Source organism: Scatophagus argus, chromosome 3, assembly GCF_020382885.2.
Source record: "Scatophagus argus isolate fScaArg1 chromosome 3, fScaArg1.pri, whole genome shotgun sequence".
Taxonomy (NCBI): domain Eukaryota; kingdom Metazoa; phylum Chordata; class Actinopteri; family Scatophagidae; genus Scatophagus; species Scatophagus argus.
The window spans coordinates 27,841,329-27,867,483 of NC_058495.1; the positions used below are offsets into that span (position 1 = coordinate 27,841,329).

At 43.2% G+C, this 26,155-nt stretch overlaps 1 protein-coding gene across 4 annotated transcripts in view; it reads left to right on the forward strand.

The window, feature by feature from the left end:
- pcbp4 (poly(rC) binding protein 4) overlaps positions 1–26,155 on the forward strand; it is a 64,800-nt gene that overhangs the window by 27,649 nt on the left and 10,996 nt on the right. For 3 of the 4 annotated variants that reach the window (XM_046385231.1, XM_046385228.1, XM_046385229.1), the window contains exons 2-12: positions 5,098–5,407; positions 5,740–5,763; positions 6,849–6,881; positions 9,611–9,727; positions 14,587–14,718; positions 15,375–15,503; positions 18,567–18,641; positions 22,743–22,814; positions 24,611–24,652; positions 24,729–24,807; positions 25,097–25,152. In XM_046385231.1, coding sequence (XP_046241187.1) covers positions 5,252–5,407; positions 5,740–5,763; positions 6,849–6,881; positions 9,611–9,727; positions 14,587–14,718; positions 15,375–15,503; positions 18,567–18,641; positions 22,743–22,814; positions 24,611–24,652; positions 24,729–24,807; positions 25,097–25,152 — 915 coding nt within the window. In that variant the 5' untranslated portion in view covers positions 5,098–5,251. The other variant, XM_046385230.1, reaches the window with a different exon arrangement.

Sequence of the window (26,155 nt, forward strand, 5' to 3'; positions counted from 1 at the left end):
TGGAATTCACTCCCACCGGACATCCGGTGCTTCTGAAAGCGATTTTAGTCCATTCTGGACTAAGTTGAACAGCTTGTTTTGAAGACAGTGATTATTGTCTGATCACTGTCATGTTGTGTGACCAGACTTCTTGTCCATCTCTCCTGTCACTGCTTTTGTTTCTCCTTGAAGCGTCAGTTTCTGGTGAGTGCTGACTACATCTTGTGAATCAGTAGTTTATCTCACTTGTTTGATTTTTTTATGTTAGTCAGTAAAAGCATCAGTGATGAAGCTGAGAACATAATGCTAAAAACCCAACCCACAACACAACCAAGCGCTCAGCTACAAATTAGCATAAAACAGCAAGAGGAATGAGTGAAGCATTTTAAAAGTCCTTGTGATGAATGTGTGCGCAGCCAATTGGGCTAATGGATGCAGTTATCAGTGGTTGTGTCAGGATCTCAGCTGGGTAATAATGACTGCTCTGGTTCTGTGGAGCATCTAATTCAATAAAGAGTCCATTACTTCCTGTCTGTTAGTCCAACGAAGCTTCTGCCCTTCCATCACAGCAGCTACTTTTTTTTTTTTTTTTTTTTTTGTATTTTTTTGTTGGCATGAGTGTAAGAAACAGCATTAGGTCAAATGCAAAAGCAGACATGTCTGGATACCTTTCCAGCCGTCGAATGGCAGATCATAAAATCATCATAAAACCACAATGTCCACAGTTTGATTCCGGCTGGGCCACGCTTTCCTAGTGTTTACTTTCACTGCTTTAACAGCACAAATAACACGAGTCCGATCTGTCTCCCGTCTTCGAAGTCTGTGGGCTGCTTTGGTGCGCTGAGGCTGCTGTTGGTGAATAAACTTGTTTCATCTGTGGTGAAGTTCCCCCCCAGAGGGATTTGCCCATGATTTATCTTGATTTCAATATAAAATGCGAACCAAAAGCTTTTGTTAGCGTAATGTGTTAGGTGGAGATGTAGAATAGCCTGCAATCAAGTTTGGTGGGACATAAAAATGAGACTGGAGGATCGTAAATAACCGCACGTCATTGGAGCTCATAGTAAAATAAATGCTTGTGGAAAAAACAAACTTCGGATTTTGTTTTTTTCCACGGGGCCGCGACAGTATGATATTGATATTTGTGAGTTTTAAATGTGAACTGTAGTTTCATCCCTGATGTTTCTCATATGAACTCCTCTCTGTTTGCTCTCACATGTTGTCTTTTCTTCCTTCCCCTGCCTGTCTTTCTTTCTCCTCTGATTTGCTTTGTCTCCTTCCATTCATGTCTGTCCTCCTCCTCCTCGTCCTCTCCCAGCTGCCTGTGGCCTCATAAAGATAGCCAAACAGAGAGATGATATCCATGCACACTCAGAGATGAGAGAAGAGGCTCTTGAGCGAAGGAGCCAATTGAAGGCGACTCCCGCAACACACAGAGCAAATATGGCTGAATGAGTGCTTGATTTTCATCAAGTGACTGCTGAGGGCAGTTATGAGAGCGGAAGAGACAGGATGGAGTTTCGTATGTGTGAGCAGGTAGTCAGGTTTTCCTGAGGGGTCAACAGACTTTTATGTCAGACAGGAAGACGCTTGAACCTGAATGTTAGAAATGTCGGCGAGTGTCGGTACGTTGGCTCTAAAGCCACCTCAGCTGATTTTACTCTTCAGCGTTCAACCACCAAAACACAGTCAGAGCCACTGCGATGCTTCAGTGCACCACATGCATGACCCCCCATTGGACATTACAGGAAATGATAAATCCAATTCAATTAAAGTGCATCTGACCATTAGACTGCAGTCCAAAAGCAGTTAAAACACATGCTAAATGTGAAAAAGTGTCCAGTTGTGAGAGGGAACCTGCAGATGGCGTTTGACCATTTAGGGCTTTTTAAGTGAGGAGAAGAATTTAAAGTCTATTCTGAATTTTAGAGTTCTTCTCAGCTCTTCAGCAGTGACTTGATATGGTGGCGTGTCTTTTCATGTGTGTGTTGTCTCTCACAAGCTGACTGCATGTTGAACATGCTATGGAATTAACCCAGTCTGAGAGTGGGTTGGTTTGCAGGAAGTCCTTCCCACCCACAGTGAAGCTGATTGGACAGACCCCACCTGTCCATAGCCGGGACATTTGTCGCTAATTTCCCTGCTGACCTGTTTGTGTTCAGACACTACAACATGCACTCAGCATGCTGACAGTTGAATTCATTTCTGCCTCCAGTGACGACCAAAGCCTTAAAGGAGGATTTCACCAGTTTATTTTACTGTGTTTAACAGCAAACAGGGCAGAGACATGGGCATTCATCGACTTGTCTGTATGACAAACGCGATGGGGAGATCTTTACTCACAATTCTTCTCAATTCTGAGTCCAGATTAGGAACCGTTTTGCCTTCCTATCTTTAGCATTAGTGTCGTGGCTCCGCCTTCTGTTACAGAGTTAGCATCCTAGCATTAGCACGTCCTGTGTGATTACAGTGATCACCGACAGCAGCGACAGAGTGGAGGAGACTCGTGGAACAAAAGGACCTCCCTCCCCTTCTGGGGTTTAATGTCAGCCAGTTTTTATCTCCTCATCCCTCCTTCCTCCTCCATCCTTCTCCCTCAGGCTCCCCCGCTGCCTGCCTCTCAGCCCACCTCTTCCTCATGCTGCAGTCTGCCTTTAAATACACACACACACACACACACACAGAGTTAAGCAGTGATGTCAGTCTCTCCCCCGTTTCACCATCTCATGCCATGACATCATCGTCTGATGCTATTAGTCACAACACACACACACATACACACACAGCCAGTGGAGGAAGAAGTACCCTGCTCCTATACTCGAGTAAAACTACAAATAACACAATGTAAAATTAGTAAAGTGAAAGTCTACATTCACAATGGCACTACACATTTAGAAGTACTACCTGTACAACGTACTCAGAGGCACTCATTGTGATTCTGTGTGACATAATGCAGTACTTTTGCTATATGAAGCTGTCTTATGTCAAGTACTGCAGAAATACTGCAGTTAACTGCTTCTCTGTCGGGCTGGTCGGCTTTTGTACTTTTGCGCTCGTAACTTAGCAACATCTGCTTTTCGTGCCGCTTTGCGTTTCGTCCACACCGCTGCGAGGTTGCGATCATGTGATTTTTGGCAGTGTTCTCTCGCTGCTTCGGTTTGAAACTCACACTCTGAAAAACTAGAAAAAACCCAAAAACAAAACAGCTCCGGGGGAGGGACACCTGCCTCTTCTAACCAATTGTTTCTCTTGTGAAGTATAGTCCAATCGCATGTAAGGTCAGGTGGGACTGACGGCATCACGCGTGACGCTGACGCATTCTGTCAGTCATTGGCGCATGAGTACAAGTACATTCAAAATAAAATTTCATGCTTGCAAACCTCAGGTTTACACCATTTCAGCACTTTTACTGCAACCCTAAATGGAGTGCGAGAACAGCGACACATCTGAAGCTCTGAGAACGTGAGGGTGAAACCAGCACGGTTTGTCGTTAATGGTTAACTCTGCACAAACAGAAACCAGTGTCGCACCCAGAGCTCACATACAAAATGACGTTTGCAGAAGATTTTAACATTTCGAAACTCAAGTTTCAAGGTTTCAAAACGTTTTTGCAAACATCCACACAGCGGTTTTCAGATCTCATATTACAAAGTTTCAAAAGTTTTTTGCAAACTGATGTGGTGGGACAACAATGCCATATTTGAAACTCTGAAAATGTATACTTAAAAACAGCAAGGGTGCAACAAGAGGTTTGAATCTCTGAAAATGTGAAGCTGAAACTCTGTAATATGCATGTTGCACTTATGAAAAATAAAAATTCAAAAAAGTACAAAATTATGCTTGCAGAGATTCAATTTTTCTTCAGACTCAAAATACTTTTCGAGGTTTCAAAACTTATTTTCAGACTTGCAAAACTTTATTTCAGGTTTTAATTTTTCAAACAATGACTTTCAAGGTTTCAAAACGTTTTCTTTCGGTTTCAGATTGTGGCAGGATTCTAATCCCATAGCCTCAGTACATGGGTCGTACACTCTAACAACTGAACTACAGGGGGCGCCGGTGGGCCCGCATTTTAACCCTGTACTGAAGCATCTGTCAATAATTCACGTTCTGTAACTGCATCACACACACACACTCCTGTGTGTGTGTGTGTGTGTCATGAGATTTCATGAGATGTTGCTTGTCTTGCGTGCCAAACAGCCTGCATTGTGACCTACTTTGCTTCAGAGTGTGTATTTTTTTTATGAGAGTGGGAGATGCAGACACACACACACACACAAACACAGATGTTTCCATATGATTCATGTGCTCTTTTCATTGCTTCATCTGCGTCCTGTTTGCCACTGAGGACGCTGCTTGGCACAGAGACGACTTCTCAAACAAACTAATCCAAGAAAAAGATGTAAAAGATGTGTGTGTCAGACACACACACACACACACACACACACACACAGTATGCAGTGCTTTCTGCTGTCTCTACCTGTTTCTCTCTGTTATAGAAATGGAGAAATGTCATCACGCCTGAGTGGCTCCTTGTTGGCCAGGAGTTTATTTAATTCAGCCCTCAGAGTTTTTTAAAACCACTTCCCAATTAATTTTTAAATTACTGCGCCAATTCGTCGACTTGCTTCTGACACTTGAGAAATTATGTTAATTTTCACACCTCAGACTGCTCAGGATGTTGAATCAATGAGACGCCTCGCACACCTCGTGGCTACGGAGCCGAACGCACAGTTTGTAACAGCCAAACACACACACACACACACACACACACTGCTGCTATGTAACTAAACTCTCAACGTGATGAGTCGATTACAAACCCAAAGTCTAATCATTTAACCACAAACCAGCTTCATGATGAAGACGAGCATCAGCTGACCTTCACTGGTGTGTAAACATGTAAGCAGATGTCTTCCCCGGCTTCTAGCGCTTGTCTCCTCCTGTGTTTTGTTCTGTTTTCCACGTGGTTTCTGAGTCCAAACATCAGCCGTTACAGATTTTCTTGACTCATGTTTGTTTTGGATGTGGGGCTGTGATACATCTGCTGATGCTCCACAACTAAAGAAATCCTTAAAAGTTCATATTCATGTGTAACCTTTTGTTTCTTCTCTCCCACAGAGCTGAAGGATTAAACCCAGCCTTAGTCCAGTTCCTGGGACCTCACCACCATCCAGCCTCCCCTCACCCCACTCTCTGAGCCTTCACCAGATTCCTCTAACAGTTCTTCGTGGTGTTCTGGAAAGCTCTGTATGCCTCAGGGCCTCGGACCTTCATGCGTCTCCCAGCAGCAGAGTCTACCCACACCTCCACGCACCACACCATCACCACCACCAGCACCAGCACCAGCACCACCATGAGCTGCGAACAGGAGTTTGGAGACGGGGCCATGGGAGTCACGCTCACACTGCGCCTCCTCATGCACGGGAAGGTGAGAACGATGCTCCATAAGTCTGGAGATGCTCAACATGGCTCTGACTGCCAACACATCCCATAAAAACACCAAACCAGCAGTGAACAAGTCCTGTGTGTGGTTTATCCTCTGAGCCTCAGAGCTTCATCAGCTTCATCAGCCACACTGTCATTCGTTCAGCACTGTGAACACACACTCTGTAGTTTAGTTTGACTCAGTCCCACACACACGTCCAAATACCACAAATACTCACTCCAGAACCAGATGCTGACACAGGCAGCTTGATGAGTAAGAAAATTAAAAAACGAGTAATGACAGAAGCAGTAACATTTTCTCTCTTTTCTCCACAGGAAGTAGGAAGCATTATCGGCAAGGTGAGGATCTCATGTCTCGATGCTGTTCATCAATGAGAGCAGCTTTGCTCTTCGTCCTGTTCACCCTGCTGGTTTGACCCCTGAACACTCGGCTTCAGGTTCAGGTGTTAAAAACCTGCAAGTCACTAAGGATTTCTCAGGAGTGCAAACCTGTGTTTTTACATGAAAGCACAGTGCACGTGATTGTGTGCGTCCATCTAACGGCCATTCAGTACAGCTCATAATGTATTTGCAACATCAGAAAACATTAATGCAATAATCTGACATGAGGAAATCCTCCGCCTCTGTGAACTAGAATCCTCCCCGTCTTCACAGTGTGGTTTTGTAAAACAGGCACGCTGCTCAGGACAGCACTCAGTGTAATCCTGCTACTGCGACATAAAGTTTCCATGAAATAAGCATTAAAAGTGTGTAAAATTTCCCATCAGGCCGCATCATGCCAATCTGGACTTCCTGTAGAGGAGCTGCTCTCCAGGGACGCCAGTCAATTTAACCGTGTTAAATAAAGGCCTGCAGGGTTTTTTCCAGATATGTCACAGCCAATGAAATGTGATAATGGCCACTAACTCGGGACTGGGGACCTTATCCTCATCATGCAGTGTGTGGTCTGTTAGCTCCCAGTCTGGGGCCTGAAGATCACCTCGGTGTGAGGCTTTCCACAGAACTGATGTTCACAGGTCAGGTGTCGTACACAGTAAAACATGAGAAACTAACATAATATATATGATAGTATTTCACATTTTATGGTTTAGTTAGTTAGTTTAGTTTAGTTTAGTATAGTTTAATAGTTTATAAGCTGAGGTATAAGAAAGGCTCAGATGGATGGTTTGTTCGTGTTCCTTCCTCTTGTTTTGTAAATTAATATCATGTTGTCGTCCTGCGAAAGGTAAAAATCTTTAAAGGTGTATTCAGGATGTGTACACACAGGCAGGTTTGAATGAATGAGTTCAGTCACACTGAGAACAACATGAAGTCCAGTTTGGTGACAAAACCTTTAAATCACTCTTCTGTTCACGAAACAGTCTAGAGACGACTGTCGTCCCGACTTGAAGATTAAAACATTCATCTCTCTTGTCTTTCCTCAGAAAGGAGAAACAGTGAAGAGAATACGAGAAGAGGTAAGACCCCCGACCCTCCTTCTTCCGTCATCCTGTCATCTCTGTTGCCGTCTCCTGTCTCGTATAATCCGTGGCAGGCCTTCAGACTCAGCTCACACTCCTCATAGTTACAGCAATACTGTGCAATATGCTAAACTGTGAAATGAAGAGGCGCAGTTCAGGTGTTTGCAACATTAAGCTTCTTGTTATTTCTGCTGTAGCACAGAGCAGAAACTCTAAGCGAAGGTGGATTTTGTGTTGCTGGAAGCCTGCTGTGATGTTGGTCATTGACTGTCAGCAGCCTGTGAAATAGGAGCTCGATTTGGAGCCGTGAGTGTGGAGCTTCCCTGTGGAATATCTGTCCTCTCTGCATTCACATCACTTCAAGTACACAGAGATGCAAACTGAGCCAGAGAAAGGCTGGCACAAAAACGCAGAGGAAGACGGAGAGCAAGAGAAAAGGGCAGGAACAGACGGTTTGTAAATGACAGCAGGATGCATGAAATAAGAGCCAACCATTTGCTCCAGTCTTCCTTTTGTCAAGCAAAACAAATGTTGACCCAAAGCCGCTGGTTTGTTTGTGGAGGGGCCACATATTAATAGGGCCCCCCAGTGGACATTTTAAGCATCATCTTTTTTGCTCCAATTTTTTGCCTTTTTGCTTTAATTTAAAGTGGAAATGTCTTCAACTTTGAAAACTCAAAATTCAGATGACAAGATGTAAGTAAGAAATGAAGTCCGACGAGGTCCCTGCCATCATATATGTAGGAGCACCATGGAGGACAGTCCTAATAACGGACACCGGACTTTATCCTTCCAAATTCAATTTAATATATTTCACAAACTGCTTCCCTGAGGGTTGGACAAATTCATTATGTATTCAGTCACATGAGTGTTAAAGTGAGGATCAGAGCAGATACGCAGAGGACAGGAAGTGACACACAGACAGGAAGTGGAACGGAGTGGCTGAAAACAGTGTCTGTTTGTTTTATTATAAAGTGAATGCTGCATGTTACACCAGGGAGCCTCTGCAAGCAGACAACATGGCAGTCCGTCATGTGAGGAAAGATTTAATTGTTTCTGCACCGAGCAGGACTCCACACAGGCCGCAGAGGCACTTCAACAAGAAAACAGCGCTGCACCGTGTTGTGACGGGCCTAAATATTTCACATACTAACTCAACAGTACATTCTGGAGGAAGAAATGATTTCAGATATGATTTGTCCTCAGAGCAATAATGTGAAGATGGCGAGACATGAATCAGCTCTCCAGAGAGCAAGAGAGAAGCAACTTCCTGTTTGTTTGTCAGGGAATCAGTTCAGACGTCAGTGAAGACACAAAGATTTTCCAACACTGTAATATGCCATGTCACATTATAGGACACTTTCACCAGAAGCCAGTGTGTTTTGTTGGCCTCCAACAACTGCACCACAAGCTGCATGATGTGAGGTGTACCTAATTAAATGGCCACTGAGTCTGCAACCCTTCAACACCAAACTGCCACAAGTAAAGTCAAACTACATCAGAACAAACTAAATGAAAGAAAAAAACAGAATCTGCAAATTAAAACCAAACCTCATAAAGGAATCACTTGATTAGAAAATGAAATCAGCCTGAGGTATCACCTCTGCAGAGTGAGGCTGAGAGAGGAGGTGTAAACCGGAGGCACGGAAGGAGTGAAGGAGTGCAGGAGTGAAGGAGTGAAGAGCGAAAGAAAACAGATTGTGTTCGTCCAAACGCTCCTCTCTGACAGCAAACTCACCGAGCAAAATACATAAATATTTAAGTGGAGATCTGTTTCCCAAGGACAAACCACAGCACTGCACATATATTTCTACTGGATTAACAGCAACAACAACAGACTTCCTCTGTCTGTCTCTCTCTCTCTCTCTCTCTCTCTCTCACACACACACTCACACACACACACACACACACACACACACACACACACTCTGTAATAAAACCAAACACAGCAGTGTAATCCTGCTGAATGACACGGCTGTCCATCCTTTCTTCCTCTGCTCCAGATGAAGAGTGATGAAGACAACCTGCAGCTGCACATCACACTCGTTATGGTGGGAGACATGAGGGAGGGGGACTCAGCAAGGAGACACGTTGGAGGGGAGACATGGGATGGATATTTTCTGAACATTTATTTTGGGTTATAAATGCAGTCAGTTTTTGACTTTTGACTGGGAGAGACAGTATTTGTATGAGGATGCTGAGAGGAGACAAAACTCACAGTTTTCTCCTGACACCCGTCCTCTCTGTCCGTCCTCCTGCAGTTATGACACCTCCCATGTCTCCTGAAATATTTGTACCACCTTGTCTATCTCCTCCTCTTCCTTTTAATAAATCTTCACTCGCTCTCTTTCTTCTCCTCTCCATTAACTGGACTTAAATCACATCTTCCTCCATCTTCCTCCTCCTCCTTGTCATCTTAATCTTTCTCTCCCTCATCTCCCCCAATGTTCCCACCACCCTTTCATTTCCTCCTCGGCTCCCACACCTCCCCTCTCTGCCTCCTCCCTCCTCCAGCCTCATGCTAATCCCTCTCTCCTCCTGCATCACAGGTGAATCTCCTTTAGGGAGCAGCATAGGGAACTACTGCTACTAACTGCTCTTATATTTCTGAGACCACATATCCTTCCCCCAACTAATGTGTTCTCTCTCTCCTGTGTTCCTCCCCTTCCTCCCTCCATCAACCTCCTCTACCTTCCATCATAACTCCCCCCCGTCTGGATCCACAGAGCAGTGCGAGGATCAACATCTCTGAGGGCTCCTGTCCAGAGAGGATCATCACCATCACAGGACAGACAGACTGTGTGTTTAGAGCTTTCACCATGATCACATTCAAGCTGGAGGAGGTACACACACACACACACATCCCTGAGCTGCCCTCAGTGAAGTGTTTAGCCTTTACTTCCTCTACAATGTGGCTGTTCCCTGACAGGAAGCCATTTATTAGATGTCTAATGGGATTGTCTGACCTCACACACACATACACACTCTCTCTCTCTCACACACACACATACACACTCTCTCTCTCTCTCTCTCTCTCACACACACACACACACACACACACACCCTCTCTCCCTCTCTCACACACACATGCATGCACTCTCACACACACACATTCTGTGACAAATGTGTTTCCTGTGACTGCTTCACAATAAAAGCACGTCCGTGTTTGTCCAGTCAGCTATGATGTGGCCGCAGATGAGTGACCAGACGCTGATATTTGAATTACAAATAGCAACACTGGATTACACGCCGAATCACTTCCTGTGAATTTTAATCCAGCGTAGGACTGGCAGGATCCACCACTGTCAGTGAAAACCTCCAGTTAATTACAGAACGTAAACGTGTCTGCTGCTGAGAACCTGGTGCTCTAAAACACGGTTTAATTCCATGAAAATCTGAGGGATAACAACTATAGATATTGAACAACATCAGTGTTTTCCATATTTAATCAAATCAACCATCTTTCCCCAACCAAAGCCCAGCGTTGTGGTTGCTGATGCAGGACGTCAGGCCTGGAGAAGGTCTTGTAGACCTACATTTGCTGTGTGCTCATTATTGGCATCAAGCAGCGTCTATACAAACTGATGCTCTTCAGCCAAACATTTAAACCCACACAGCTTTAATTCATAGCACACATCCCAAAGTTACATCATGTGCTGAGAAATGAAGCTGATGCTTAAATCTTCATGATCCTAATGGAAGAAAACGAAATGGAAATAAAATGTGTTGAGCAGCAGGGAGGGGCAGAGAGTGGACGGAGATTTAGAGTGTGGTGGAAAGGATTAAAAACATGGGAGAGATGAGGGGAATAAGATGAAGAGGGCACACGGGAGAAAAAGGGTTTAACGAGTCGGGAGGAAGAGATGCAAAGATGAGGAAAGAGTCGGTGCTGTGTAAAATTAATGAGATTGAAAAACTGAGATTCTAAGAAGGAAAAATGTGATTTTGGGATTAAATGAAGAGCGCGATCAGAGAGAGGGTGAGCAGCATCGGTCGGGACGACAGCCTGAAGAGCTGCGTTCATCAGCATCATGTGATGAAGCGGTCATTAACATCTACTGTCAGACCATCAGCTCTGTGCTTATTAATAAAGTTTGTTTCAAAAATCTTTCAAATTAAAGGAAAAAATTACTGACTTAAAAACAGCTGATGACTGCAACTCCAACACAAAGATGATGATAATCAGTATCTGACAACATGAACGTGAAGAACACAGTCGGATGAGTTCGTTGGTGACAGAACTCAGTCAGCTGTTCGTGTCAGGATGAATAACGTGGAGAAGAGATTGGCCAGTTGATATCTGATTCTGTATAGTTTAATCATGTTCTTATGGACTTGTGACTGTTTTCTGTTGTCTCACCTCAAAGGTTAAATTCTGGTTGTCTTGTATGACAACATCTGGCTCCTTCTGGCCTTTGTTTTCTGGTGAAAATCAAGTCAATAACACACAGTTACTGTGGACCTTCTGCAGTAATACGATTCATTAGACTCCTGGTTTCTGTATTCAGATACGAGACAAAGATGAAGCAGTTTTCTTGTCTGGGGCTTACTGGGTTACCAAACAGCCTTTTACCTGTCAGCATGTGCAGGATAACTTTATCTGAGTCTCATTTGTGTTTCTACCACTGAACATTATAAGATTTGAAAAAGATACTTTGAGAGAAAACTCTGCTATAAGTCATGCTTTTCAACAAGATGCCACAGGTACACCTGCAGCTGTGAGCACACTGAAGAGCTGCAGTTTGTGGCCGAGTGGTCAGTTTGCTCATCAGTACAAAAATAAGAAGTAGAATATATGTGACTTTTAAACACTGGAAGATGTGGCAGTGGATTCTGGATTCTGATAGGAAAATGATAAGACTTGATAGCAACCAGAACGATAAACAGATGATTGAAATAAAACAGGAGAGCTGCTGTCAAATGAGAGATGCCATCAAGAAAATGAGGAAAAGGGGGAAGATGAGCAAAATGGAGTGGCAAATACTGAAAAGAGAAAGCAAAGAAGTGATGTTGAAGGGGATGCGTTAGGAGAGCATTAGAAAGATCAGCAAAGACGATCAAAGAAAATGCGTAATGGTGGAAAGACTGAGGACAGGGTACAGTTTACAGTTTATTTTGAAATATAGAGTAAATGTAGGTGGAAAAGATCACTTTATCCATAGAAATACACTGTTCAAAATAAACCTGAAATCAGCCTGCTCACTGAAAGCCACTCACAAATCTACCTCACACTGGGCGTCAGCACACAACTTCAAATACTGTGATGAGTTCACACAAAAACAGGAAACAGGCTCCTGCATGGCAAGGTGAGGTGAATAAATATGTGCTGGATGTTCCTGCAGAGGGAGGAACTAATTTATTCAGATCACGTTCATCTGATTGGCAGCCAAGACAAGTCAGCGCTTCTATTTACATCAGAGGTGCAACAAGGCCACAAGTCCAACTCAGCCTAATTGATTGAGCCAATCGCATTAAGAACAGGTGATTTAGACCACCATTTATTACTGGAGTTAATTAAAGGGAGTGAAAGAGTTTTAAAGAATGAGTGGAGAGGGGGAGACTCAGCAGAGAGAGAAGGGGCTTTAAGCTGCCAAAGGGGGAGGTAGGATGTAATGAGAAAAAAAGCACATGGCAAGAGAGAGAAAGTTAGGAAATAAAAAACAGAAGTCAGGGAGGGGGAAACTGGATGCAATTAAAAGAGAAAGGATGAGAGAAGTCCTCTCTGACGTGGACAATAAAGACCAGCAGTTTTAGGAAATGGAACAATAAAGTAAAGGGGAGGAAATGGGTGAAGGGAAAGACTGAGGTTAGGAAGAAAGGAATCTGAGCAGGCATCTCAGATGAAGTTCTGTGATGAATGACAGTGCAGGCCAGCAGGGTGGAACAGCAGCATTTCAGATAAAAACTTATTAAAACAGGAACCACAGGATGCGACTCTGGGTCCCAGTCCCTGTGAAGACAGGGATACATGGACCTTGACTTTGACCAGAATTTTAATTACAGCATTAGTTACTTTAAAGTTGTCTTGCTTACATGATGCTAATTAAGTCATAGTCAGTTAAATTAGTAGAAGTTATGTTTTGTAGTCCTTTAGTTAGTCACGTAAATGTTGTAAGGAAAATAAATTCTGCAGTTACTTAAAGGTTACAGTTATGTTGGACATCAAAACCACACCACTGACTTCTGGGTGGAAGTCCTGTGTTTGTTTTATCCTTCCACCCGTCCAACCTTCTCCCTGTGCAGACTGTCACGTTTCTCCAGAGTATTCAGAATATATTATAAATCTGACGTAAATTCAGCCTATTCAAGAGAGGACGAGACAGAGGAAGAGGAGGAAGTGTGCAGAAATGACAGAGATGCGGGAGCAGTCAAGGTCAGAGGGAGCGAGTCAGATGTTTGACCAGAGCAAACGTTGTGTGTGATCTGCATTTGAATTAAAGGACTGACAGACGAATGTGGAAGCTGTCTGTTCAGTCAGCGCTAACCTTTCACCGGCTGGAGCCCCGACCTTACAGAGAGGAAGAGGAGGGACTCTTCTCTTTGCATTTTTTTAAAAACTGAATGAATGAAACATTTTCCAACTTCTAATTTAAATAGATCGGAGAAAACACAGAAATCCATGGTGTTTTTTGTTGGTTTGTGCATATAAAACATAAGAAGATGTAAAACAGATGTCACAGTGGCTGCTTCTGTCTCCTCTGCTGCAGAAACACATTTGTTTTCCCTCAGAGAGCTCAAACACCATAAGAATAGAAAGAACTGCAGGGTCACAGGTTCAAGTCCACATGAGATCCTCAAAGCAGCACTGAGTGAGTGTGGGTCCTTCCTGAAGCACACACTGCATTAGAGAAGAACCAGCAGAACACAGTGATGGGTTGATACTGCTCGACCAGTACACAGCTGGAGGAAACAGACTCTGAAACTAAAACTCACAGCAGGCTGAGAGAAATGACTGATTGTGTCAATTGTGATTGCTGCCTGCTTGAGTTCAGATGAACAGATTGACACCACTCACATCTCTACGCACCAAGAAGCTACTGCCAAATGCTGCCTAACTTAGCTTAGCATAAGGGCTAAAAACGGGGGAAACAGCTTGATGAGCAAATGCTCAGAGCCAAGAAATTTTTTAAAAACTTATAGAAACTCTCCTCCACAGTGGCCACTAGTGGCCTGAACCACTTTAAACACAGGGAGCATTTGATGCAGTATAATCAGTCCATCCTCTTCAGTCTTTGCCGGCAGCTTAGTGCAGCCGAAATTCTTATCATGTCAGGTACGTAACGTAATGTCCACGTAAACCGCAATGTTTTCCTAAAGGTAACCGAACTCACACCGTTTGACATTGTAAACGGCTTGATGCGTCGGTCCCATCGGCCCACAGTGGAATGAAAGAAATTTCCAGTGCAGCTCGGGAACTGCTTTATGGTAGGAATCCCAAAATGCTTTGCTTTTGCTCCAGTGATGGCAGACAGCTGATAGTTCTGCTCCATTAAAACCGTGTCGTCGTGGGACAGACAGAACAAACATTTTGTCTAAACTTTCTCCATTCGTATTTTTCACTGCTTCTATTTTCATCCTGCACTTTGTGTCATATTCATACTCCTCGGTGAGAAAAGCCCCACAATGTGACCGTCACTCATATAAAACTCACTGAGTGCTTTTAAGACTTATCAGTGTAAATCCATCGGTTTCCCTCTGTCAGGACCTGGCAGCCCTTGTAGCCAATGGCACGGTGACCAGCAAGCCTCCAGTCACCTTGAGGTTAGTCATCCCGGCCAGCCAGTGTGGCTCTCTCATCGGCAAGGGCGGCTCAAAGATCAAGGAGATCAGAGAGGTGAGTGTTCACAGAGACTCATCTTACGCTTCGTTATATAGTTTGTCCATAAATAGCACGCTTTGCGTTGATGTGTGGCTCATGGACGTCCGTCTAGCAAAGAGGAAGAACCATAAACCATCACTGATGAGTTCCTTTGTTTAGGTGAGCTCCTCTGGATGCCTGTCAGACTGTTGAAAATGTTCCTGTGATGTTCCAGATGCACCCACTGAACAGTAGAACAGAAACACAGGGCGAAATAAGACCTTGAGAACTTCACAAAGGCTGCTACTCAAGTAAATCGTATTAAGCTGAATGCTAAGTATGTGGCTGTTATCTCTTGTTTCCATAGCAACGCAGGTCAAACTGCAGTCTGAGGAGACTGAATATCAGATGAATAAATTCCAGATAACTCTAGGATGTTGAAATTCACTTGTATTCAGAGTGACTGGCTGTCCAAACTTGGCTGACTTCATTGTGTCTGTTAATGATTTGACACATTATGAACCAAACCTCACATCTTCTGCCAGCTCATGAGTCCTGTTACACTTTTCTTGCTCACACACACTCTTTGTTGCTTCTAATGCAGCTGTTAGCCACAGCTCAGAGTCACAGCATTTACATTATATGTGTGCGTGTGTGTGTGTGTGTGTGTGTGTGTGTGTGGGTGGGTGTAGACGACAGGTGCCCAGGTGCAGGTGGCAGGTGACCTCCTTCCCAACTCCACAGAGAGAGAAGTGACGATATCAGGCAGCCATGACGCCATCATCCAGTGTGTTAAACTCATCTGCACTGTGATTCTCGAGGTGTGTGTCCACCAGGGAGGAAGTGTGTTTGTCCAATCAGATCAACATCTCACAGGATCCACAGGGTTTAAATCATGAAACTCTAGCTCAGGAATCACAAATTATATTTAATACAAATAAAAATAATTCATAACAAATCAGCTTTATATTAGATGATGGCACATGGCCAGCAAATCAGTACAGAGAATGACTGATAATCACTTTGGTGTCATCTAGCGCCATCTTCAGGTCAAAGTAAACAGAACTGATGACATCCAGCTGCACTCTGTGTTTACCACTAATTAGTTAATGTTATCATGCTAACACACTAAACCAAGATGGTAAATATTAGCATCATTGTCATTGTGAGCCTTTTAGCATGCTGACTTTAACATGTAGCTGAAAAGTCTCACACAGATGCTAGCATGGTTGTATGCTCTTGATGGTGTCTGTGTCTAAATCAATTTCATCCTACACATTTTAGAGAAGATATAAATAAAAAACATTTCTGAATTGGACCCAGTGGAGCTAAGGCAACTTTGCTTCTCTAAACTTGCTTGGGGTTTGCAAAAACAAGCACTGAACACAACTTTAACACATCATCAGTTTTCAAGTTGATGGAAATCAATATGCTGGTTCATGTTTGTGTCTCCTGATGAATCTTAGTTCAGCATTCACTCTCTTTTTTTGGCCTCCACCACCTTTTGAGGGAAACATCTCCTCTGCAGCTGCTAACTGTTCCACTGTGTTCACCAACTAACTGTGTCTGTTTGCTGCTCACTCTATGAGGGATTTATAGAGAAAAAACCAGAACAGGAACGTTGCATGAATTCAGATAAACAATGAGCCGAAAGTCTCTCCAAAGCTCTGTAAAGATGAGGAAAGCTCCAGATTACCTACAGTCCATAATCATTTTCTGTGTCCTCAGCTCACATATCCAGGATGTGTCCAAGTTTTTAAATGTTTGCCCTCTCTGCTGTGGTTGTTGGTTCTGTTACAGGAAAAATTCAATGACATTTCATATAATTAAATCCATTACAGATTCAGTGACAAACATGAGTTTCACTCAGTTTTCATTCCGTCGCGATGCATTTTAATGATCAAACCCAGTGAAAATCAAGTCACGCAGCTTTGTCGCTGATGAAACTTGATGCTAATTTTGACAGGACACAATGAACAGAGGTGATTCTTTTATAAACTGCTAATAATGCTCTCTGTGATGATGTCTACCTGTCTGCTGGCAGTCCGTGTTTTTATGAGATACCGTCCACTTTCCAATCATCTTCCAAACAAAATCTATAATTCATGCTTGTATTAATCGGCAGCAGTCATTAAGATGAGCTACGTCTTGGAGATTAGGAGCGAAAACAGTGAACTCAAAGACTGCTGGAACTCATTGATATTCCAAGCACCTTCATCTGGGAAGACAAAGCAAGAGCAAAGGAAAGGAAACCTCTTAAAAAAGCCAAACGTGGCAAAACTTTCAAGTGTTTACTGTCTATCCCTCCATTCACGTGTTGGGTTTGATCGTTGATAAGGTCGTTTTATTATAAATTAGGCACTTGTTTAGGTTCAGGAAAAGACCATGTTTTGCCTGAATATTCCTGGTTTTGTGGCCACAAACTTGACTGGAGGTTTTCGAAACGTCCCCCATGTAAAGAAGTGGCTAGAACGGTGTTTGCATGCTTGGACACAGCAAGACCGATCTTCACCTCACTTTATTCACACAAGTTTGATCATTTTGATCATTTGTGTTTATTACTACTTTATTACATTTCATTCGGCAAGCACACCAAGAACACCACCTTAATGTGGTGTTAATGTTACCTTAATGTTACTGCAGGAAGGAGCGTCACCACAGGTCCTTCATTCCCACTGCTGTTAGACTGTACAACTCAACAGTCTAGTTCCTCATGTCCTCCCTTATGCAGACTTGTATATAGCTGTGTGTTGTACAGTGTTTACTTTGAAAATTGTTAATTTACTATCTCTTTATATTTTTTGAAACTGTTTTGCACACTTTTTGCTTATTGCACTCTTTTCTGTTCTTGTGAGCTGCCATGACAAGTGAATTTCAATAAAGTTCACTCTTATCTTAACCACAAGCAAGTGAGCAACAGCAGACAGTCTGTGTGTTTGTGTTGGGTTCAGTACTGACCAGAGACTGTGGTTCTCTCTCTTGCTTCTCCAGTGTTTTCATTTTCTCTTCCCCTTCATAAAGCACATCCCCCCTCCATTCAACAGCCAAATTAGAGAAGATTACAAAACATTACAGTGGATTTCGGCAGCTCCACATTCATTACTGCAGAGGTTGAGAAGTGAAGAGTGAAGATAAATCCACTGTTCAGTCCCAAAAGTTTAAAAATAAACTCTATGCTCTCCTTGTTTTCTCTTTTTATTTTTATGAGAAATTGTCCAAAAGGGACCAACTCCACATCAAGTTCAGTGACTTAAATTAGCTAAAGAGAATCCTAGCAGCTAACAGCAACTGTCACTTAAAGTGGTCATGGCCTAAATTATACATGACTTTAAGCCTTAATGCAATTTAAATCAGTGAGTTATTTAAAGATTCACACCCAGTTCTCCTCAAAATATGAAAATGTGTACAGCCAAATAACTTTGAACAAACCATGGGTTACATGCACGATGCCAAAAAGGCTCAGTCTCATAATGGTATTTAACAAGAAGCCATGCCATTGTTCCAACATTAATTCCTGCATTATTTATTTCTTTATACCAAAGTTATGTCCCTACTCTGTCTCAGATTTGCCCTTGTCCTGACCTTTTCTCATCCCACCCATGTACCCCTAACAAAACAACAAACAGCAGTTGATCAGAGGGATGATGGGCGGACTGCTGGGGAACGTCTGCATCGCACACAAAGTCAATAAACAGTATCTTCAAATCATTACAATCTAGCTCTTCCAAACATGTCTTCTAAACATCAGCTTGGATACTACAAGTTAGGAAATAATAAAAGCTGACATCAGTCAAGGCTAATTAATACAGTTTCTGATTCTTCCTTGTTTTTCACTTTCTTTCTGTCTTTTCCCCCTTTCGATCCCTTTCTCTCCCCTCCTTCAGTCTCCGCCAAAGGGAGCGACTATTCCATACCGACCCAGCTCGACCCCAGGAGCTGTGTTGCTAGCAGGAAACCAGGTGAGAGCAATGAGGTCGATGACAGCCAACTTCCAGGAAATCATTTGACATCAAGCAAACATAAAAATTAGAAAGAAGTTAGATACAAAGGATACAAACTGGATAGAAATTATGTCTGAAGAATAGAAAAGACTCAAACAGGAACACCAGTGAAGAAAAAAAATAGAAGAAAGAGAAGGATGGATGGAGGAAGTAAAAAACAGTTTTATAGACAATGTGAGGGAGGAAGGGATGGTGGTGGAAACAAGTGGATGTGGGGAAGAAGAAGTGAGGGATGGAGGTGAAGACAGAGGAATGGATGCATGAAAGAAATAATACATCTTTTATAGTGAGAGAATTTGCTTTAATTTGTGATATGCATGCACAGAGAAACAATACCAAACCTGACTTTTACATTAATTTGTGTTTTTAGTGGCAAATTACTTGACGTGGTAACCCACTTTTTAACATGTTCACTGTCGAACTCCTGTTCCTGTTGCTTACAGTGTCTACTGGGACGTTCAGACCTGAAGTCAATGATTCAGGTTATACCAGTAATTATACCAAGAGTCAGTTCTAATATGTGACCATATGGCACTGATTGATCTGGTTAGAGTCAAGAGTGGAAAAAAAATTCAACATAATTTTTATGCTCCATTGACCCCTGTAGGGAAATTCGTTCTCTGCCTTTAACCAATCCTTCATGTTTGGAGCAGCTGGCAACCACTGGGGACCAGAAAACTGAAATCTAAAGGAGTGCAAAATGTTTCAACATATCATACATAAAGTTTCAACATCATTCTTGGTTTGTAGAAATATTTTGAGTTACATAACGTTGTACAGACTTTTGTGGATACCACTGGCTTTGGTGATGTCCTGATTGTTCCTGCCACCTGCAGGTCAATTATTCTAGATATTTCAGTGGCACAAAATCTGGTCCAGATACTCATTTTGTCTCCATGCGATCTGTTCTTATGACTTTGCTGACTTTTCCCATGATGTTGAGATTTAGTCAAGATTCAAAGCGTTACATGCACAGTAAAAAAGAAGTTCTCTGCACATTCACATTCTTCCTTTGCTTTCCACTCTAAATGCCACTAGAGGTAGAAAATTAAAACAAGAAAACAGAATAATTTAAGAATAACAACAAAAGAGATTTACACAATATGTACAAAGAGAAGGCAGTGCAATGCAGGATGCGCAATATCGGCACCAAAAAAGTTCCAGTGGTGTAGGGTGTTATATAATAGTGCAATAGGACGTAACTTTTAAGTGAATTATCCTCTTCTGCTGGATCATTTCAGACGACCTGAAGTGATGTTGATGCTCTGTTCTTTGTTGATCTGGTGGTTTAACTTGTCACCTTGCTGCAGTGATGATGTACAGGTGTACCTCAAGACCGTGACGTCGCTGTTGGATGTGGTTATAGGTTCAACAAAACCAAACACTTCAACCAGACTCTCTAAAGTCAACAAGAAGATGACGTTCATGCTAAATACTCTATTGTACCACAGTGTGAGGCTGTTGAATTTGACTGAATCGTAACGATCCAAGTATACTGGCCTGGTTTAGCCCCAGCCATCCCTTCCTCACAAGCATCGCAAAAAAAATCCTGCATCTTTAACATGTTCCCCCTCAGGTTTTCCTTAAGCTCTGAAAAGTTTTCACAGACACAAGCTCTGATGCTTAATTGGTCAGATGCTGTCGTGTGCACTCAGCCTCAGCGAAGCATCGGAGCTTAGCAGGTTGTCATCTAGTCAGTTTGAGCTACGGATGATTTTCCATAAGAGTCTGTCCTTGGTCACAAATCAGTGGACTGTAACTGACTCTGCTTTACTTAGCCACAAAGGTCCCACACGTGTTCTTCCAGTAAGTCGAGACAGTCTTAGACGTCTGTCGACCTTGCTGTCTTTTGTTTGTATGACGTGTCAGACGTGCCAAAGTTTAGTTCCTCTTTCAGAACTTGACTGAAAAGTAAATCAAATATCCATTCATATCCGTAAATGTTACACCATTAGAACATTAATGTGTGTGTGTGTGTGTGTATGTATAACATCAAAGGCTGAAGTTCGAAGTCGTCAGCAGACTCAAAGCTGCAGGTGCTACATGAAGACTAAACTACCAATTTTAACCAAATCAGCATTTATCACCTCAGACAGATGAGAAGTGAAAGAACCAGGAGAACCAAGTACACTAAGTACATTAAGGCTGCTATGACACAAACCAAAATGACGATGATTGGGATCAATGTTAAGATCCTAACTATTTAACACAATAACTCGCTGAAACATTATTAATTTACTAAACTTTTCAACAGTGGATTTCCTTAAAATCTAACTATAATTTAAGTGAATCTGAGGTTTAAAGTATTAAACTGTGCTGTAGGCTCCCTGGTAGACAAGTGATTGTGTCAATCAACAGTAAAAAAAAAAACCTCTGCCCTAGCTAACTACGTCTGATCCATCCATCCATCCATCCATTTTCTATACCGCTTATCCGTCAGGGTCGCGGGGGAGCTGGAGCCTATCCCAGCTGACTACGGGCGAGAGGCGGGGTTCACCCTGGACTGGTCACAGGGCCAACACACAAAGACAAACAACCACACACTCTCACACTCACACCTAGGGGGCAATGTAGAGTAGCCAATTAACCTAATGTGCATGTTTTTGGTGCTGTGGGAGGAAGCCGGAGAACCCGGAGAAAACCCACGCAGGCACAGGGAGAACATGCAAACTCCACATAGAAGGGCCCAGACCGGGAGTCGAACCTGGAACCCTCTTGCTATGAGGCGACAGTGCTAACCGCTGCACCACCGTGCCGCCGTCTGATCGATCATTATTCATTATTTTATCCAATATGTAAATCTGTTTTTCTGTCCTCTTTATGAGAACATGACAGACAGCAGACTAAACAAAACCAGTACGTATGCTGCTATGTGACTGTTTCCCCTCAGGGATCAATAAACTTTTCCTTCTGCTCTAAGTCATCTTCTCATCTGCTAATAAACTAAAACTAAATGAACTTCTTATCTTTGTTTGATTATGGATTTTGACTTCTGCTTCCCCATCATAATGCAGAGCAGCAAAGAAAAAGAAATTTGTTTTCACTAAGGGGATGAAATCAGTAGTTTATCAGACTAAAACACCAAACTTTCAACACCTGTGGTTCATTTCATTCTCACTGAATCTTTACAAACCAACCAGGAGCTCTAAACAGGAAATCTGAATGGGTAGTTTTGGTGATGGAGACATGCAGACATGTTGAAAACAAGCAGCGACTCACCTTTATCTCTCCGCCTCCTCACATGGTTCATGTGGCACTCATTTGTCCAAAACGTAACGAGCTGTCAACCTGTTTGAACAGTTTCCACTATGACAGTAAGATGGATGGAAGGACAGACAGACAGCAGATAGCAGCTTTCTAAAGCTAAAGCTGGCTACGTCATGAAATATCTCATGATAGGTCGCTTCAGGTGTTGAAATGTTGTCAGCTTACCAGCGAGTGTGTGTGTGAGACACTTAAAATGAATGAGTTCAAATCTCTCTTTCCACAAGTCTGTGTGGAATCTAACTGAACTGAACTTCACTGAACCTCAGGGTGAGGTTAAGGTTGTTGCTGCACCTGGAACTACAGACATTCAGTTTCCCCTAATGCCATCAGGGGAAAAGTTACTGTGTGAATGCTCGACGCGCCTCAACTTGACACCAAATCCATCACCTCCACAGACCAACAGATCCTACAGAAGTTTAGTTTTGAATCACTTGTATAGTGTCATGAAACCCTGTGGTTGTTCTGTTGCCTTCACACCAAATTCTAGCCTGCAGGGAAGAACACTTTCTCTGTGATCTGATTGGTCAATAGAAGGCTAATGTGGACTGCACAAGACAAAGTGACTTTTGGTGTGAATGACTTTATGACAGTCAGCACACTCGTGTTTGCGTCACATTGTGGAGGAGGAAGGAGTTAAAGCAGATGTGTGTCGAGCTGGTTTGTCTCCACAGGTGTGATGGCGGAGCAGGAAAGCTCCCCATGAGCGGGCAGCTGTAGATTCAAACTTGTTTCAGTTTGCTGAGCTCTGACTTCAGTGATGTGTCTGCTTGTGTCTCTCTGTGCTGGCTGAAGGTGTTCGAGGCGTCAGACTTTGGCTCTCACCCCCTGTTCTCAGTGGCACAGGGAGGAGTGGACCTGCAGCAAGTGAGTATGGCTGACTGGGGTCAGGGGTCAGGGGCCACCTCATCCAGCTGCCAATAATTTGCTTTGACTGAAGATATCAAACCATGTACAGAGAGCCATTTAAAAAGGCTTCCTTCAGTGTTTTCAGAATGTGAAAGATCCTGTTTAATGTAGAATTCGTCACACAGAACTTCAGTTTTCATTCTTAGTGTGTCCCTTCTGTTGCATCACGTGATCTGTGTCTAATTTTGAAAGAAATTTCTTCATATGATGCCCAAGCTGTGCAGGTAAACAACAAAGGAGCTGAAATCAATCAGCCGGCGAAGGCCTCATAAAGCAGCTCCTCAGAGCGGTCGAGGATCTGAGATTAACATCTCTGCTTAGAGAGGATCTCTTCTTCATGTGGAAAGCTCAGACAACACAGCAAGATGATGACCACAGCTGAGATGCAAGTGCCCAAGCAAAGTGTGTAAACACAGATATGTAAAGGAAGGCCACCCAGTCCCTCATCCACCACCCGGTCCTCCAGTCTCCTATCCACCTCCCAGTCCTCCAGTTGCCCTTCCACCACCCAGTCCCCCATCCAAATCCTGCTGCACAAACCCACGTCAAATGCAAAGCAGGGTGTTTCATGGACTGGTCTGATTTTTCTTATTTCTATTGATTTAGCACTGAAGATCCACTGATCGAATTTTATTTTTTCTGTGTTCCCAAGATTACCTTTAAGTTTGCCAAACGGTCACTGTTGGACTGTTTTTATGATCTACTCGTGGACACTGACTGGTTCGTGGACAGGTCAAGGCCACGGTCTAACAGCAGCAGTCCTTCAGTGCTGGGACAGGGCGAAGACGTTAAATCACACAAACAGAAGGACTGTATGTTGAAGAGAGCTCAAGTTAAACTCATTCACACAGAACGAAGCAGAAAGTGAGTGAAAGAACCAGAAAGTGGCTCTCCACCAACATTCATGACAGTCAGACTGTGGGGTTTGCATGTCCTCCTGGTGTCTACATTGTTTTCTGTCCTCTGCTGGGTTCCTTCCTCTGAGGAGCAGCACAGACAGTTCAGCAAACTGCCTTTTATTCAAACCTCTGAGTGAGCAGCAGGATTCAGAAAGTCAGCAGCTCCAGGATGCTCGGTTGTCTATGGTGTGGTGAACCTCAGACGAAGGATCTCACACACTCACAGTCTGTGAACATTAAGTCCAGATTATATCATGTCAGAAGAGGCTCTCAGTGTCCACATGCACAGAAATGGACTTGACCTTTTCTTACTTTTGTATGACAGCAGGAGAAATGTTGCTGCTTTTGAGTGACCACAGGAAAAAGGAGTCGACACACAGAGCGAACATTCTAAAGTTATACACTGTGTAGACAAAAGTACTGGGACAGTAGAGCATTTGTGAGGTCACACACTGATGTTGGACTAAAAGGCCTGGCTCACAATCTCCGTTCCAGTTCATCCCAAAGGTGTTGGATGGGGTTGAGGTCAGGGCTCTGTGTGGGCCAGTCAAGTTCTTCCACACCAAACTCATCCAACCATGTCTTTATGGAGCTTTGCTTTGTGCACTGGGGCACAGTCATGCTGGAATAGAAAAGGGCCTTCAACAAACTGTTGCCACAAAGTTGGAAGCATAGCATTGTCCAAAATGTCTTGGTGTGCTGAAGCATTAAGATTTCCCTTCACTGGAGGTCGGGGGCCGAGCCCAAACCCTGAGAAACAGCCCCATAACACACCTGAATTCAATAAGAAAGAGGTGTGTCGTCTATGTAGTCGTTGGCTCTGAAGACACTTTTTTCTTCCCTTCTCTATTTCAGACCTATGCAGTACAAAGTCACTACGGTGTTCCACCCTCAGAGGTAACAACACAACACCTGAGAGACACTTTGACATTTTACATGATGCCATGATGCTCACTGTTTGTTTTCTCTTCAGGTAGCAAAGCTCCACCAGCTGTCAATGCAGCAGCAGGGCCTGGCCCCCATCAGCCAGTCAGCCGCATCGGTTCTCCCTGGTATGTACACACACACACACACACACACACACAGTCTGTGGTGTGAAAACATACTGTTTCCACAGAGAAAGTGTGCATTCTGCATACAATTCAGTGATAAAATCCTCACTCCTGATTGGCTGCTCCCACGTCTGAGTGGTTTGACTTCAGCTGTCTTCTTCACCATCACGAAACAAAACTCAGTTTGTAAAGTTTACAGCTTACAGTGTGCAGGTGTGTGTGTGTGTGTGTGTGCACACATGTGTCTGATGCAATAAAGCCGATATTCCTTTCCCCCCGCCTCCCTCAGGAGGAGTAGATGCTTCTTCTCCAACCACGTCTCAGGAGCTCCTCATTCCAAACGATGTAAGTCCTCTACATGAAACCCCTTATGAATCTGTTATTCTAACGGAAACAGAAAATTGATCTTCCCCCTTGAGCTGTCATTCACATGATGCAGATGTTGTTGGTGTAGCACTGCTGATCAGTAATCAATATTTATATTAAATGGTAGAATTTGCTCTGCACTTTAGCTACTTCAGTACAGTCACTGATCTATGCTCATGTCATGATCCACCTGCTGACCATTTGCACCGTTTACCTCACTTACTTGCACTACTACTACTACTACTACTACTACTACTTATGATGTTTTTTTCATCATGATGATAACAAAGGTAAGATGAAGAGAACCACTTTTTCATCCTGAATGAATTTTCTGTTGTAAATTAATACCACAGTAATTTGTTTGGGCGGACATTATGAAGTATAATATTCAGAACAACACTGAACACTTTGTGTCAAAGTTCTGTGTGTCTGTCCACCTGAAGGTATCTGTTCTCCTTTACGAAACCAGCCAGGTGACATAACTCTGATGATGATTGACTGGAGATTTCTGTCCAACCCTGTGCTGCTGGTTGTGACTCACTGGATGCAGTTTATGATTCAGTTGGGGCTTCCATGAAGTCAATTTCACACAAATTGTCCTAATGTGATCATCATGAGTCGACACTTTATCAAAATATTCCAGTACTTAGCCCCGTGTGCTGGGCAGGAAGACCCCTGATGAAACACAAGCCGCAGCGTAGTGTATGGATTACAATAACAGATCAAATGTACATTTTCCCATGTCAGACTGGTCGCTGATATTTCCTGTGATATGAAGGAGCAGTGAAACAGCACCTTACTAACAGACTAAACCATCGGGGAGATGCTCTTCAGTTACAGCTTGTTTAATGCCACTTAGTTTAGCATTCGTAATGTGCGACTGAGGAGAAACTCGTCTCCATACTGTGTGTGTGCACTGAGGATCAAGGCCTCAGAGGACGTGTATCTGCATTGATGCTGTTTCCTTTTCTATATGATATGC